Source organism: Pyxicephalus adspersus, chromosome 1 (genome assembly GCF_032062135.1).
Source record: "Pyxicephalus adspersus chromosome 1, UCB_Pads_2.0, whole genome shotgun sequence".
Lineage (NCBI taxonomy): Eukaryota > Metazoa > Chordata > Amphibia > Anura > Pyxicephalidae > Pyxicephalus > Pyxicephalus adspersus.
Genome location: NC_092858.1, coordinates 74,910,285 through 74,926,935, shown reverse-complemented (window position 1 = coordinate 74,926,935; position 16,651 = coordinate 74,910,285). Strand labels below are relative to the sequence as shown.

Genomic DNA, 16,651 nt, shown 5'->3' with positions numbered 1-16,651 from the left:
GCAACATGCACAAGTAAATTTCAGCATAAACACCTATTATTCTACCTTAGAACTACCCGAGATCAAATAATAAAAAAAAAAAAAAAAAAAAAAAACTATGCCACACAGAGGGCTTGTTCCTTTAGGACTGGAGGTTATGCATTTTTGTCACATTTTATTTTGGATGGACAAGAGAAAATACAATATGATTCAGTTGCTTTAATGTACAACAACAGTGGAGGGTGTCTGCATTTACATGTATTTACCCAAGTACACTGCATTAACGTCTGAGAGAAAACCTATAAAGTATTAGTTGACTTTATGCTATGCATATCCACTAGATTTAAGACCTTCTAGATCAAGAATGGGGGGAAAAAAAAGAAGAGGGGTCTGTATGTCTGTATGACAGCCAGACAACTGGCATTTTCAATAGCAGGTCACAATGTCAGCTTCTGCGTTTGTCTCTCTCTCTCATTATAAGTTTACTTTAATGACATGCAGGTAGAAACAGCCTAAGATTTGTATAAAAAAGCTATCCAATTCCTATTTATGCTCACACTCATTTATGCTAATGTGTACCTCTAGTTTTCATAAAAGCAGTGCTCAACCCAGACATTTTTTAAAGCTGGGTGGGAAGTAATTTTAGGCAGGTGGCAGTCCTTGTATTGTGACCCAACTCTTCAGTAACCAACCAAAAAACAGCTGGGTGGTTACTGAAAAGTGCCGGGTTGTGCACCCGGCTAAAAGGGGCTGGGGAGAAGACTGAAAAGTAAACTTGCCATGAAACAAAAAAAAAAAAAAAAAAAAAACTATTTTTGGTCTGGTTTTGTATGTAAGCAAAGGTCAGCAAGACTTCAATATATCATATTTATGTAAATCCCTTTAAATATACCCTCCAGCCAAAAGTTAAGCTCAGACAATGGAATGCACAACACTGGGGTAGCACTTTACTAGCCTAAGGAATTATTCCTAATAAGTATTTAGCATAGTACAGCAGAGAGTAGGAAAACACCTTTTGCTAGTAACCTGGTGTTCCAGACATTTGGTGCAGGAGGGTAACTACTTTGAATACCCTACCACTGTACTTTATACTGCTGGCATTAATGACTGAAATACTCTATTATTAACGCTGCCTTTAATCAACCCAATTGACCCAACTTTTTTTGCAATGCTCAGTTTACACTTCTACCTGTCTGTGCCTTCTCTGCTTAGTAAAATTCCAAATCTGGCTCCTTCTATAAGGCCTTAGGTTTCACATCTTGAAGTATAATGACTCTGAATAGGCAGCATCCAAAATCATGTAGTCCCTAAAAGGCAACGTAAACAATATATGCAAACGGTGCCAGAACAGTTGCAAACGTAAGGAAATGTGTAAGAGGTTACATATATATCTATCTTTAACAGAGCTTCAACACTTTTTTTTTTTTCAATCTTTAGATTTTCAGCAGATAGAGTTGCCCAGACTATGGAGGATCTAAATAAAAAGTTGAGATGGGGGGACAGTAGTTGTGTTTGGTTAAAGGTATATCAGTTTTCCTAAACCATTTCTCTCATATAGAACGACACTATTTAAAAAATTTACACCACATTTAAAAATCTTGTTTGCAAAATAAACACAAGACATACAATTACCTAAGTACTGTATGGTATACATGCCAGCAACAATTGTGCTGAATCCATTCAATTCTGATGCTCCCACATAGCTGAAAGTATTCAAACCTTTCAGGAGGGCAGTGCCACACACTGTTTTTTTTTTGTGTCCTGCAGTGATTGATGTATAACGAGAACCACAGCATGCAGCAGAACAGGCAGCAAGTAGTATATGAATGACAAAAGTTGATAATTAATACATTTTGCCAAATAAATAGGTTCACACACAAATGTTGTAGGTGTATATAGATAGAAATCAACTTTAACTGACCAAGCTATATTAGTGACCCTTAATGTTTATTAACCCTTGATGTAGCATAAACTGAATAAAACTGTTTCCTTGTATAGAGCAGCTGCTGGTATTTATTGCCAACTGAAAAATATCAAGAGTGATACACATTAAAGACCTACCTATGTATTGTACCATTTAAATTTATTCCCAGATTCTGGGAAGCGGTATTGCAAGAACCTAAATAAAGTCTATAATGCCAAAATACCATGAAACATATTTTTACCAAGTGAACACACAGTGAACTCAGTCCATTTATAAAGTGCAGAAAATGTTTTTAAAGATTTACAGATTTTTTTATTTTAAAGTTTTAAAAAATGTTTACATAAAAAAATGTGTACCCCACTAGTTTGTGCAAACTAATAGAACTTAATGGGAAAAAAGCCACATAGAGTGCTTCTGCTGACTCAAGCAAAAAGAGCTCATTGATTGGTTATGAGACAGATGTATATGACCTGGTAAAGAGAGTCTTACCAAAGACAAATTAAAACGTTGCTGGGATTATCAGAATGGCGATGGGAGCTCTTGCTTACAGTAAGATCTGTTTATGTACCAAGTCAGAGTGATTGCTTGGGACGTCTGTCACAAACGTGTGGCAGTAAAATAAAATTATCTACCAGGAACACAGCTTTGCATTGGAATGTTAGGACAGATTTGCATGCATAATTTTATTTCCAGTTCTCATCTGTTAAAGTAAGCAAATGCTTTACTGGCTGGACTAAACTAGTCTGGAAATTACAACATACACTAAAATCATGTTATACCAATAAACTCACTCACTTATGCTGGCCACTGTCAGGTAAATCTGAACATTTTGTAACAACTGATAATATTTTGATGTCACCCCCCCCCCCCCCCCCCCCCATCATACTAATGTTGGCTTCATGCTGTGCACAAATTAATTTTATGCCATCCATAAGACAAAACACTTATTCAATGTAAGGTTTTATGGCTACACAGAGTGAAAACCTAACAGCACAACTAAATAGTCATGAATTCAGAATATGGTAAAACAAGAGTGTAGAATTTCGCTTTTTTTTTGTGATGGGTTCTAGTTGAATGGATGAATCCCACAACTGTCTGCAGATACAGATGCACTTTACAGTATTCTAAAGTGACTGAAATAGCAGAGATACTAAACAGCCTTAGGAATGAATAAGGCTGGAGCACAAATCTGAAGGAGAGGGATTCGGCTAGAACAGTTTTTAGATAGGCATTTAGTGAAGATCTTTGGGGGGGGGTTAAAGGTAATTTGCATTGTGAGTTACACAGAAAGGTGGTGGTAAATGGAAAAACCAGTGTCAGTAAAAACCTGCACAGCAAGTCCTCATGGATTTGAACTGTGCCATACTTTAAAACAAAGGATGATTAAGAGTATCGGCCTCATTCAGGTCTATGCAGGTCTGCACAGGAGCAGCAAACGCTGTAGCTTAGAGCCTAAATGTGGTACACATGAGATGAGGCAAATAAGCATTGGGGTTTTCCATCAGTATAAAATTGGGAGGTTGGAAGGTGGGCTGTTGTAGTTTTACTAAGAGAACCTGTTTTTTAAGCCTAGCCACAAGAACAGTAAGTGTAAAATAATACTACTTACCAGTCTTTAGATGTGTTGGCTGCTTAGATTTCTTTTTCTACATGTTGTGGTGAACTAGACAGAGCCAATAACCAATGGGCCCAAAAGTGCAGCACAGACAGAGAACAGCTAAAAGTCAGAAACTTGGTGGATTTTAGGCAGGATGAATAGGTTTTCTTTTTTGCACTAAAAGATACATATAACACAATGTTTTCAAATGTATTAGGCAGAATAAAAGAGTTTATTATTGGTTTTACATACACCTAACATGCACTAATAGAATGACCTAAGCTACCTACACACTTACAATTATTATCGTTGGTAAATGAACGACCCTGCACGATATCTGCGAACGATCGTATAGCACCGATCCTGTACATACAGATAACGACACGATCGTTCGTAGATATTGTACACACAATAGATGCGATCGTTTGAACGATACAGGAAGTTACGTGCACCGCAGGAACGTTCGTTCATCACGCATGCTCAGACCATGGACGATCAATGAACGATCGTGCACACGAACGATGGCCAACGATCGTCGTCCAATCCGATCCGCCGGTCCGGTCGTTCATTNCCAACGACTTTCCTCGTTCGTCGGCGTCGTTGGTTACTTTTTTTACGAACGATTTTTGCCCAATCGATCGTTCGTCGTTCATTTTGAACGATAAAAATTGGAAGTGTGTACGCAGCTTTACATCAGACTGATCTACCTTACATTAATAGTTGAAAAGGTTGAAAAGGACTACATTAGGAGATGAAATAACATAGCATTTGTTGATTCACATTTAGTACACAATGCTAAATGGAAACCTGGCAACCCAGACTAACATCAGCTGGAAAAAGAGTATAAAAGGTGAACACAACAAACGGCACTTCATCATTTTGCTCTGGTTCAACCTGTTGATCAAGTCGGACAAACAGTAGTTGAGATACCAAGAAAGTTCCCATTTACACAATATCTAAAACATAAATGTTACACAGTTATGTTATAGATGCCAACTTCTTTGAAGCAGGGCAACGAAAATAATTCACAATTCAAGAGTCAGTCGATTCCATCTAGTAGCCAGTGGACAATTTTCAGAAAGCCAGGAGATCTAGTTCCACCAATAGCAGAATACAGAAATGCAATAAACTAAGGCATGTTACATGAAAGATACATGAAAAGGTAAAGCAAAAGCATCCTTGAGAAAACAAACATATCTATATAAAGTAATGGACTGGCCTTTAGGGTTAACTTTTTCTACAGAAGAAAAAAACAACAACAACCAACCAAAATCTATATTTACAGTTCTGACATTCTTCAGTTGAGAATCAGGTACTGCCATTGAAACACATAGACCTGAACAAGCCTCTATCAGAGAATGTTTCAGTGAATGTCAGACGCACCGCTTTCTAAATAGACCCCAAAGATTCTGATCCATTCGTTCTGTGGATATGTGCTTTCTTTACATTCCAGCTGGTTCCCCAGTTATCAAATCATTCATAATGGGGGCAGCTCTAACATAAGAAAGCAAAACCCTGCTTTGGTGTCAATGTTAAACAAAACATGGCAAGTCCTTTTAGTACATGGTAAGAAATGGGAAAAGTATTGGTTTCAGGGAAACTACAGGAAATGCTAATACATACTCCATTTGCCTTTTTGTCATTACAGTCCATGCCTTCTTTAAAGTTAAAAACTTCCAGCTATTTCAAGATAACACACTTGTACTACCCGAGTGTAAAACATTTGTGCACCAACTAGAAAACGGTATCTTGGATGCACAAAACTCATCAGTCAAATACCTTACCCCCACCAGAGATTGGCCAGTACACTTCCTATAGATATACAAATAAAACCAAATCATTTGAGATATCATAAGGTAATGATCCCATACATGAGTACTTCTGATCATTATTCTATAAAGATGGCCTTGCCCATTTTCCCACTTCCAAACATCAGATCATCTTTTCTCTAACTTTTTTCTGTTAGCAACCCATTCGGATTTGATGCCATATGAACAGTTGAGAATTCTGATCCATAAAGAAAATAATTGTTGTCAAAGCTGACAGACAATGGAAAGCACCTTCACTGAAAAGGAATGCTTGGATCCTGCTGGTCAGAAATACTTCCCATTTAAACTCACATTATTTTGAATTGACATGTTATTTTGTGCTTGCCAAACACCACATTTGGAGGTTGGTACAACAAGCAACAAGGCAAATGTTACTCATGCATGAGCTGCAGCCAGCATTCCATCAAGTCATTCAACGCAGTCGTAATGTTCTAATTCCCCAGTGAAAAAGAAATGCTTATATGCAAAAAACATTCTAAAATGGTCTCACCATCCGAGTGGATTAGTCCAGTGTTTATACTGCGAGAAGAAGCGTGATCCAATGGATTAAAGAACTGCAGCAATTTACTGAGAACAGGAGCCGCAGCCTCTGTATATAGTACATTACATCCATCTTAAATTATATTTAATTTGTACAGACACTGCAAAGTATATTCACAGACTAAATGACTACAAACATATTTAGGAAGCAAACTGTACAAATTGCTGGCATTGTTTTTAGCTTAAATAAACCAATATTTAATGTTAACAGTTTACTACATTTAAAGAAATCTGTGTTAAAAATTAGAAGTACAACAAACAAAAAAAAATGTATATTTTTTATTGCAAATATTTTCTGCGCTCCTCTGGCTTTGATATTAACCCCTCCCCACAATAAATCTTCAGGGATCTTCCCTAATAACATATTGCAGAAGATTAGGCTTTTTGCACTTGTCTGACTATATATATATCTGCTGTCACATCCTCATTCCCTTGCCTGGTATTGTCATAGACACATGGACAATTTGCCTGCGCGTCGGTAGCAACCACTGCAGCTACTGATGCAAACCTACAGATGCAAGTATACGCAATACTTTGAAAAATGTAAAATATTCCTACCTTCCAGTATCTGAAACATTTGCTACTACTGCAAAACAAATATCACTGGAGTTTTCATTTGTATATGTGCAATTTCAAACCTATATTCAAGGAAACAAAATACCTCCACACCAGTCCACTAACAACCAACATTTCATCCACTCTTCTTCTCAACGTTTTAAATAAATCAATCCCTAAAAATGTACAGCCCGACATCCCTATCTCAGTCTACAACATCTGCACAAACACACAGGAATAGTGAAGAAGATTATCTTAATGAGTTAAATCAAAGCCTGAACCTCAAAACTGTGGCAGCCATATAGGCACTGTTTTCAGGCAACAGTGTGGTAAATGTGATTAAATGTGGATAAATGTAAATTAATGCTGACAAATGTAAAAGTTACACCACTTTGGGCCAATTTATGATATAATGCTTTTGGGCATTATTAAATTGCAAACATATTCTGCAAAGCATTGCATACTCCATATTAAGATCACCAAATGTCCCTAAAGAGTAGCTCATAATCCAATGTTCCTACTATAGTCAAATGTCATTAAAAGTTTAAGACCAGCTATTGAACCTTCCAGTATGTTTTTGGGAAGTGGAAGTAAACCAAAATGTTTTCCTCTTCCTTAAAGTGGCATTTTTAAAGTCATGACATCAAAGACTGTTATTCCAGGGAATTGTCGGAGCAAACTTTTCAACCCATGTAACTAAGCAACATTAACAATGTAAAATGCATAAACATTGAGTAAGGTCACTGATGTAGTAGGCCACAAAAAAGTAAATAAGCACCTTTTTTTTTTGCTTGAAAAAGTGCTTGAAAAAATACAATTGTACTAGAAAAGCCTGTCTGTATGTTAAGCACTTTGTAACCAAAATTGGCTTATTTTCAAAATATCATAAAAATTAGGTCCAATGTATTATAATTGGATTTAACACAATGTTTAATACGTTGCCCTATGCTCTCCACATTTACCAGATTACTGAGTAATGTAGTCTTATTATTATTATTAAACAGGATTTATATAGCGCCAACATATTACGCAGCGCTGTACATTAAATAGGGATTGCAAATGACAGACTAATACAGACAGTGATACAGGAGGAGAGGACCCTGCCCCGAAGAGCTTACTAGTCTTGGAGACATATAACATATGGTATACATGTAGGTCAACTTAAAGTGAAAGTTTATGACTATACAACATCTTAAAGTGTTATTTATTTATATATCACCACTTTTTTTGCCTGATATAAAAAAAGGGTGGATAACCCTTTTATATAAAGAAAAATAGATTTTTTCTTTCTACTTTTTTTTTTTTTTTATTAATAAAAGGGGAGGTTCCTGTTTTTCTGTCTTACCAGTGTCCGGTATCCCAGATGGCTTAGGGCAGCTAGAATCATCACACATAGATATTTTTTTTTTTTTTTTAAGGCTGCAAAAGCCTCATCAAAAATATTTTCAATGAAAAAAAATGTTTTTTTTGTGCAGGTTTTTGGCATTTAAGGACATTTGTTCAATTGCCTCCACAGACTTGCATTCAACTGCTCATAAAAGTTTGTGCAGGCATTTATGAGCTTTTGCTGCAGGCAAAGACAAAAGGGAGGAGTGAGGTAAAAAAAAAAAAAAAAAAGACACAGCTTTTTCAGGTGTTTAAAACTCCAGAACACCTACCTTTGACAACTGAAAAGCTGTATGTGTGTGAGGGTTGGGACGTATGTCAGGTTGTTACCATTACCTCTAAACCCCCCCCCCCCAAGCCCCTGCTAGAAAGATTTCTTCCTAATTTCTGCCCCAGTGACCATCTTCACCAGTACAATATATCAGACCAATTCACCAAGTGGGATAAAAACCTGACAATGGCTCTAACGCACACTACCTAAAGTTTTTTACATTTTCTTCCTGTCCCAGCAAAAGAAAATAAAAAAGAAATCCCATAGCAACACATATAGCAGTTATACCTTGCAGATGTTCTGATACTTCTGTGTTCTATTGAAAATATTTGGATAGGATAATTAACTAAGAATTTTACCTATTTACTGCACACAGGTTAAAAAGTCAAAAAAAAGTGTTTCAGGTTCCCGAGTCTCCTTTGCCGGAGGAGCGAGTTTGTCCACTTGTCTTATCCTGCCCATTCCACACAAATATTCTACAAAAGCATGGGCACTGCAGGAAATGGGTATCTGAGTATTGCTAATAAACTAGCTTATACTGTGCCCATATCATATATGACATTTACCAGAAGATGTGCCAATTACCAGGATAGTGTCCAATTTCATCTGTAAAATGACTGCAGATCAGCAAATATCTTATGGACAGGATGATTTATGTGATCTAGGCAGGCAAACACTGACTATATGAAAAGACTGACTGTCACGTCCGGACTTCTACAATACAATACATGTGTTTATCTATACATCAGAGTTCTACAACTACAACCAGATAAAGTCTCTAGGACATCCAAAAAAAATTTACATTTACAGGGACTTTAATTAAAAAGTTTTGCAATCTGCACCCTGAAAACTGTATGCCTGCGTGATCCATGCCTATGTTTTAGGAAGGTAAACAACAAGTGTAGCCCTCCCAAGTGGAATGGTTAAAGCTGGTTGAAATGTTTGTTAATGTAACACACAAGATGAATATTTAGATTTATTTCTATAGAGTAACCTGGCAAATGTCTTCGGGGACAAGAGTTTAAGAGACTACCAGGATGATCACTACTGTGGACGTTCAATTATCAAAGAAAATTAGATATGAACATCACTAATGCTGTGTAATACTCATATCAGTTCTTGGTGGGAATAAAATGTATAATATTCAGTACAAGTAATGCTATAGGAAGTGGCAGGAGTCACTGCTGACAGGCTACACAGTCTTACATTAAGGTCAGAGAAATATGTTGAATTACTTAAAAGACTTCAATAGGCAAAATGGAAACAATTTTAATGAAAATGTTATCACTGATTTTGTTACAGGGTCAATATCACTTCAAAAAGTCACCAATATAAAAAAAACTGCAGGTAAAAGATCAGAAAAATTGTATTTGTTGTGTTTCTCCTTTTTATAAATGTTATGTTAATTTGTAATGTACTTTGCTAGATTTGACCACTTCAGGAAGTCATTTCCCTGGCACAGCCCTCTCCTCCTCAGCACATCATAGCATTGTCTTTTCCAGCAGTATCTAAATACTCGCTGTGCTGACCCCAGCACCTTCACCACCTCTCTCACATTCCTACAAAAAATGTATTTTGTCTCCAGTTGGCTGTTGCTCAGTAAAAATTTTGGGTGTCAAAGGGAGGAATTTTATAGGAAAATATCATGCCTTTAAAACATTAAAGATTTAATCTTGTGCAAAAGTCATTGTTGAAGTGAAGCATTCAGTGACAATTTCCTTAAGCTGGCTGGTAAAGTTCTGGGTGTTTTTCGTGCTTTGATTACCAAATGGTAATTTTTGTTCAGACAGCCATGCATTATCATTGCATCAGATACCACTGGATACATGTACTAGGGGAAGCATAGACAGCCCAATCCTTGACAGTTATGTTCTCATGTGAGATTTACTGAAGACAAACAAGTAATGACCTTGGAACATGGAAAATATTTGTGTGTGATTAGTGCTTCCATTCCATCTTGCAAGAAAACTAGTGCAGACAATTTTCCTTTTATTAAGCAAGCATTTTAGCAAAACAATGCTTAATTCAGTTCATACTAGCTTTTTTTTTTTTAAAACCTGTTTATAATGCCTGTTGTAGATATTAGGTTTAGCTGATGTCTTCCTAAAATTGACAGATATCTGCCAATGGCTTGTAGAGGAAAACCCATAAATTGTTTCATTCAAGAACGTGAGATTGTAGCCCAATATGGCTTCTGTCTACAGGAAAGTCCAATGACCAAGGCAAAGTATTCTAGAAAAGAACAACCGTAATCCTGTAGACAAGCATAGGAGATAAGAAAGGTAACAACTCTTTGATTGTATAGTCAGGAGCCTGTTTGAAGGTTAGGCTGTAAATGCGGAGTAAAAAACTCTGAGTGGCTTTACGTGCCAATGAGAGCATATTTTATCCTTAAAAACATGATTCACCAGGACTGCAACAAAGGGGATAATAAACAGCTTTAGGCTTTGCACCTCAGGTCCTCCAACCACACATTACCAGGCTAAGGTGGGAGAAAATGTGCAGCAGGGATCAAAGCAAGAACAGCCAGATCACTTCCCGCTCATTACGCTCAGTAAATATTAGGATTGTCTAGCAATTCTGGTGCCTAACAATAACCAAGGGAGACCCTAACAACACATTTTAGAAGCAGATAAAGTGCTTTAGCGAGTATGGGTTTATTTTTCAGACAAGAATATAAATATTCCGCCCCCAAAAAATAAATATAAATTATATATATATATATATATATATATATATATTGTGCTTATCAGTTCAAGCATATTCTACATACATATTACAGTTACCATACCTAATGACTAGTGCAATACATTACATATTTGTTTTAGTTTTGGATACACTTTTGTTTTTCTTTTATTTTAATAAAAAAACAAAAAGTAGAACGAAAAGCATGTGTAATAAACCAAGCAGTGGTAACTTTTTGTTATATATCCTATAACTACCTGGAACATACTGCAAACTTAATGGAGGGTGATTATGAAAGGTGGTGGAAGAGGGAAAAGCAAAAATAGATATAATATGATAAAAGCACAGATACACAAAAACATGAAACTTACAGAAGAGGCTCAGATTCACTTTAATGCTTTTCAAGGATGATGCCATGGCACAGTGTGCAGGGGATACCAGGCAGCAGTCCAATCTAATCGATTGCTCCAATCGAATGTTTGAAAGATTGATGCACAAACTGTTAAAAAATGTCCCTATCGTCAATCCTTGGACTCTCCAACACATCCTGAGAACCATCCCACTGAGTTGTAACCAGTGAAAATTGCACTAATATACAATATACTTCCAAGAATTTTTATACAGTCCAGCTGCAACAAGTGCACAGACCTTGATGTGTATGAAATGTATAATGCTTGCATATTTACATTGATTGCTAAACATTGATGTTACGGGGTCAGTTTGGTGAGCAATAGTACAAAAGACATCCTTCCCGAACATTAGATAGTACCATGAAATCATGATTGCAGTGACAACTCCCACAAATACAACATTCATTGTTAAACGCTGCCATGTGAATCAATTAACTTAGCTATATCCGAAATCTCTAAAGGTCTCGAGATCAAGTCATATGGACTTTACAACGGTTTTAGTTATGGTTTGGATTTTCCATTGAGAAATGCATTCTGCAGTAAATCAGGAAAGCGTTGAGGCCAACACCATTCAGAGTAATAATTAACTTACCGCTAGCTTTGTGCTAGAGGGGACGTTGCCAGGACTTCCTATACAAACAGAAGTTATATTGTTGAAGACTAATATAATGTAATAATGAAAATGAATAAAGCCACGGGCATACCATGATCATCTAAACCATTATCAATAGTAGCCTTGAAATATACAAACGTTGTACCCTTGGAGCGAATACTATTCCACTGGAACTTGGCAGAGGGACTTTCCATAACGATGTATAGGCAAGACAGATTTGTTCTATTTCAGTTTTTAACATTTATTTTCCTAATGTTATTTGTACACTTATATAAACGTGTGGGGCTGAGATGACAGATAAACTGCCCATTTAATAATGGATGAGGTGACGATCAGTGTGTGCCCTCCAAGTTGACTGATGCCCACTATCATGGCAATGCAAGATTAGGAAACCTGTTCTAATAGTGAGCGCTCCTCTTCTGACATGCCAGTATATAAATGATCTTGTGCCCCTTTACCACCATAGAAGCCCTTTTTTTTATATTTGTCCAAGCAAAGCACACAGGTGAATACAGTGGTGCCTATAAGTTCATATAATGCCTTTGGTGCTAAAAACCTTTTCCCAAATGATGTTTTATATATACAGGATCCCTCATATCTAAAATGATATAAAGCAGTAAAGGTCACAATAAATATGATGCATGAACTAAATGGCCAATGAACTCATTTGGGTTAAACAGAACAGAGTGGCCACTCTCCATGCCCTGGGGGTAAATTGGGCGCTGAAATCCAGCAATGGGCAGCACTAATCAGGAACCACACACAGCACTTTCCTAAGAAATGAATCATAATAAAATTAGGAGTGATGGGGGAAGAACAAATCATTTCAGCACACGATTAACCCTGCAGGAACAGAACCTCTTCTGATGTGCAATCCATGCTAGGAAATAAATGCAGAAAACATAGGAATGGCACAGAAGTGAGCAGTAAGGGAACCTGGCTGTGTGCTGGATATGATCACACAAAGTCTATGTAGCCCTATGGACAGCTGTGTCCTTGTGATGAGCCTACAGGGCAGTAGGGATCGCTAGGTCAGTGAATGCATGGCAGCCTGATCACACATGGGAAGGAAGCCATGGACCTTTGCACCCATACTGACTGTGCTGCACATTGGAGGTGAGCAGGGTAATGACCCACGCTGGGGGAAGCCATGAATGAAGAGATCGCCTGCTGAGGACATTCACTCATGTGACTGCTGGATGTACTACAACTCATGATGATGCAAGATCCCTGCAGCTGCCCGGGAGATACATTCACCCACCACATTCACCCACCTGGTCTCCTGGTTGCTGAACTTCTTGGTGACCACCTTGCCCAGCTCCAGGCCGAGCCGTTCTGCCACTTTCTGGGAGAGGTCCTGGTGAGAGCTGCCGCTGAACAGCACGATATTGGGCATGGCGACTGGCAGCGATAGACTGGAGCAGAGGAAACTGCCTGCACAGACCGAGAGCAGAAGGGAAGAAAGAAAGAGCTGAGAGAGCGGTCTTGGTAAATATTATTGATAACAATAATCTCCTTCCTTCCCTTCTGCTATAAGGCTGCACGGCTCACAGTCATGTGGCTGCTGTACAAGCACCGAGCGGGAGGGGGAGAGGGACGCTGGGAAGGAAGTGATGGCACAGTGTGTTCAGGTCACACACGAGGCGCCGCCCCTCCGCTACACAAATCCCTCCCCTGTGAGGTAGAAACCCCTCCCTCCGCCGCACAAACTCCTCCCCTCCGATGTCTGTATAGCCACTCATTACGCTAAGCGGACTTGTCATGGCAACTGAGCGGGAAAGTGCCATTCATTACTCAGTGTTATTTGCCATCACTTCCAGGCACCCCCACACCCTGCACCCGGAAGAGATGTTACAATGGCAGCAACTGTTATTGTTTGCTAGGAAACCTGTACTGAGAGCACTTTGTAGGCTGTCCTCTCCTAAGCATATTAGCATATCATTTTTACCTATTATGAGGTGAAAATGATCTTTAACGTGAACCCGCAGCCAGCCAGCTCTAAGGCTTAGTTTACACCAGGGGTGTCAAAATCCACATCTGGCCCTCAAGGTCCTTTTTTTTTTTTTTTTTGGCCCCCCCAAATAATTCCAAAAATGAGCTACATCTGGCCTGCCTTCCCACGTTACCACCTCACATCATCATTTTCAATACATGCAATACAATATTCCTGTACACCCACCATGTGACACAAAGCCTAGGCAATGATCACATGGTGCCTGACTACCAGAGGCATTGTGTTTGTTTCAATTCATCAGAGGCTGCATAGTGTAATATTTAGTGTCAGACACTTTGTGATGTGAGAGGATGAACAACACACAGCCTGCATAGATAGATAGAAATTAGTATTTTCAACCTTAAAGTGTAGAGGGGTTTTTGTTAGTTATGGATGAAGTAGTAAACTTCCTCAATTTTTTCAATAAATTTCAAGTTTGGCCCCTGACTTTCTCCAAGTTTTTAATTTTATCCCTCTGTGTATTTGCGTTTGACACCCCTGATCTACACGGACATTTAACCTGAAGCTTTAAAAGCCTATGTCTGAAATTCCCATGCATTCCAATAAATTAATCTACACCAGGACGTTTCCTTGAGGCATGTTTATGAGCATTATCTATGACGTTGCTTGCAATGTTTAAAAAATCAAAATGCGGGGTTAACACTGGAAAACGTAGGTAAACACTTCTATTGAGTTCTATGGGGCATTTTCCTGCGTATATTAGCACATAAAAAAAACCCGGGATAGAGCAGCATAGACCTTTCCAGCATTTTAAATGCAAGCTTTAAAACGCTAATAGGAGTGCATATAAACGCAGTAGGAATGTTTACATGCATAAAAAACGTCCGTGTAGACCCAGCCTAAAGAAGTCATACAATATGCCGTAAAAGCGTTCTATAACATGCGCTTCTTCACTAGATAAAGGCAAAATGTGCTTCAGGCCACCCCTCTGCATGTGCTGTGGTGCAATTCATTCATAATGTGCTGCATTATATCAAATATTGTGTGCATCTTCTTGGTGTGTTAGACATCCAGATGAAAAGTCTGTGTTACTGGAACACACAATAATCCCTAATAATTTATTTATTAAGTTAATAGCATTAACAATGCACCACAACAGTGTAACTGTGGTCCTGGGGTCTTTATGAAAAAATTACTTTACACTACATGCTGCTAGAGAGGTAACGTTTTGTTTAAAAGAGACCCTGTCACCAGACCATTTCAACAACAATCCTTCTATAAGATTATATACTGTATGACTTTTATATTATTTTTCTGTAAAAGCTTCCCTAATGGAGAAAGACCTGAAACGTCTGCTAGGTGCCGCCAGCTTGGATGTGATGTCAGCAGACACAGAACTGTCAAGTTACACCTTGATACCCCAGGGGAGGGTATTAAAGCTTGCCTATCACGGACAGTGATCAGAGAGGGTAAATCCAGCTAGCCAGGCACACACAGCAATGTAAACTTGATAGGAGGCTTTAATCCAACCCAATTTAAAAAATAATGTTTTGGTCATATGATGGCAGAAAATCTTAATCAAAATACTTGTTCATGTAAGCAAGGCTGGATGTTTCATAGGAGATTGTTGAATATCATAATCTTCATTAAGCAGTTCTGCATACCTTTTATGAACTAGTATTTATATAGCGCTGACATATTATGCAGCTCTGTACAAAGTCCATATTCATGTCATTAGCTGTCCCTCAAAGATGCTTACAATCCAATGCCCCTACCATAGTCATATGTTATTACCACAGTTTAGGGTCAGTTTGGGGGAAAGCCAATTAAAGCAGAACTAAACTGAAAACAAAAAAATCACACTTACCTTTAATCCTACAGATCCCTCGATGGCACTGGTCCTTCCCGTAATCAGGTCCCGCGTCGTCCTGGAATTCCTCCTCATCCTGGTGCTGAGGAAGCTTTGGGCACCACCATCTTCAGTCTTCTCTTCCATCTTCTTCTTGTGTTCTTGGCATGTCACCCGATCTCAAACTGTGCAGGTGCGAGATTGGGTGATGTAGCCCGCTGTAAAGAGAGGAGAGCAGATCTCACTGCACTTGTGTAAATTCGGCATCCTTTAATAGAAAAAATGCCCCTGCTGCGCATCCCGAAGGCTCTGGGTGCTCCTTCTACTCATGCCCTAATCTCAGACATGCGCAGAAGGAGCTCCCAGAACCTCCTGGGATGCATGATGTAGATATCTCGGGGGCTCTTCGCTGCATTGATTGCCGTGGCTATCAAGACTGAAAGGGGAGGTGCTTATTTTTTAACTGCACCCCTTTCAGGGTGTTACACTTTACATATAAGGGTTGTCTACCCTTTTATGTGAAGTGAAAATGCTGAGTTTAGGTATAACCTAAACCTAAACCTAAAAATATCGCTTTAACCTAACTGTATGTTTTTAGAATGTGGGAGGAAACCATAGTGCCTGGAGGAAACCCATGCAGACACAGGGAGACCATGCAAACTCCATGCAGATAGCGTCCTGAGATTCTAGGTCCAAGATTCAAACATAGGGACCTAGTGCTGCAAAGGCCAGATTGCTAACCACTGAGCCATCCTGCAGGTTTTAGTGTGAATGTCTGTTGTGCTGACATTCCTATTATAACCTACATTGAACAGAAAGGAACATGCCATGCTATGGGTTTATTTTAAGAGTCAGACACTGAAATCAGAAGATTTATGTTGACATTTTTATTTTATTTTGTATTTGCAGTAGAAGTGTGAGAGTATCCAAGCCTTTACAGATTCAGCCAGTCCACCACCAATGCATACATCAAGGACTTTTAAACTACAACCCCAGATATGCAAAGGAAATGACCATTAAAGTTATCTCTTGTGGCGCAATCACCCTCCTCACACACAT

The 16,651-nt window shown here is 38.5% G+C and overlaps 1 protein-coding gene across 1 annotated transcript in view; it reads right to left on the bottom strand.

The window, feature by feature from the left end:
• Positions 1 to 13,197, bottom strand: part of PRPS2 (phosphoribosyl pyrophosphate synthetase 2) — a 30,483-nt gene extending 17,286 nt beyond the window's left edge. The window contains exon 1 of the mRNA XM_072414437.1: positions 13,064 to 13,197. Coding sequence (XP_072270538.1) covers positions 13,064 to 13,185 — 122 coding nt within the window. The 5' untranslated portion in view covers positions 13,186 to 13,197. The remainder of the gene's footprint in view (positions 1 to 13,063) is intronic.
• Positions 13,198 to 16,651: the final 3,454 nt, after the last annotated feature.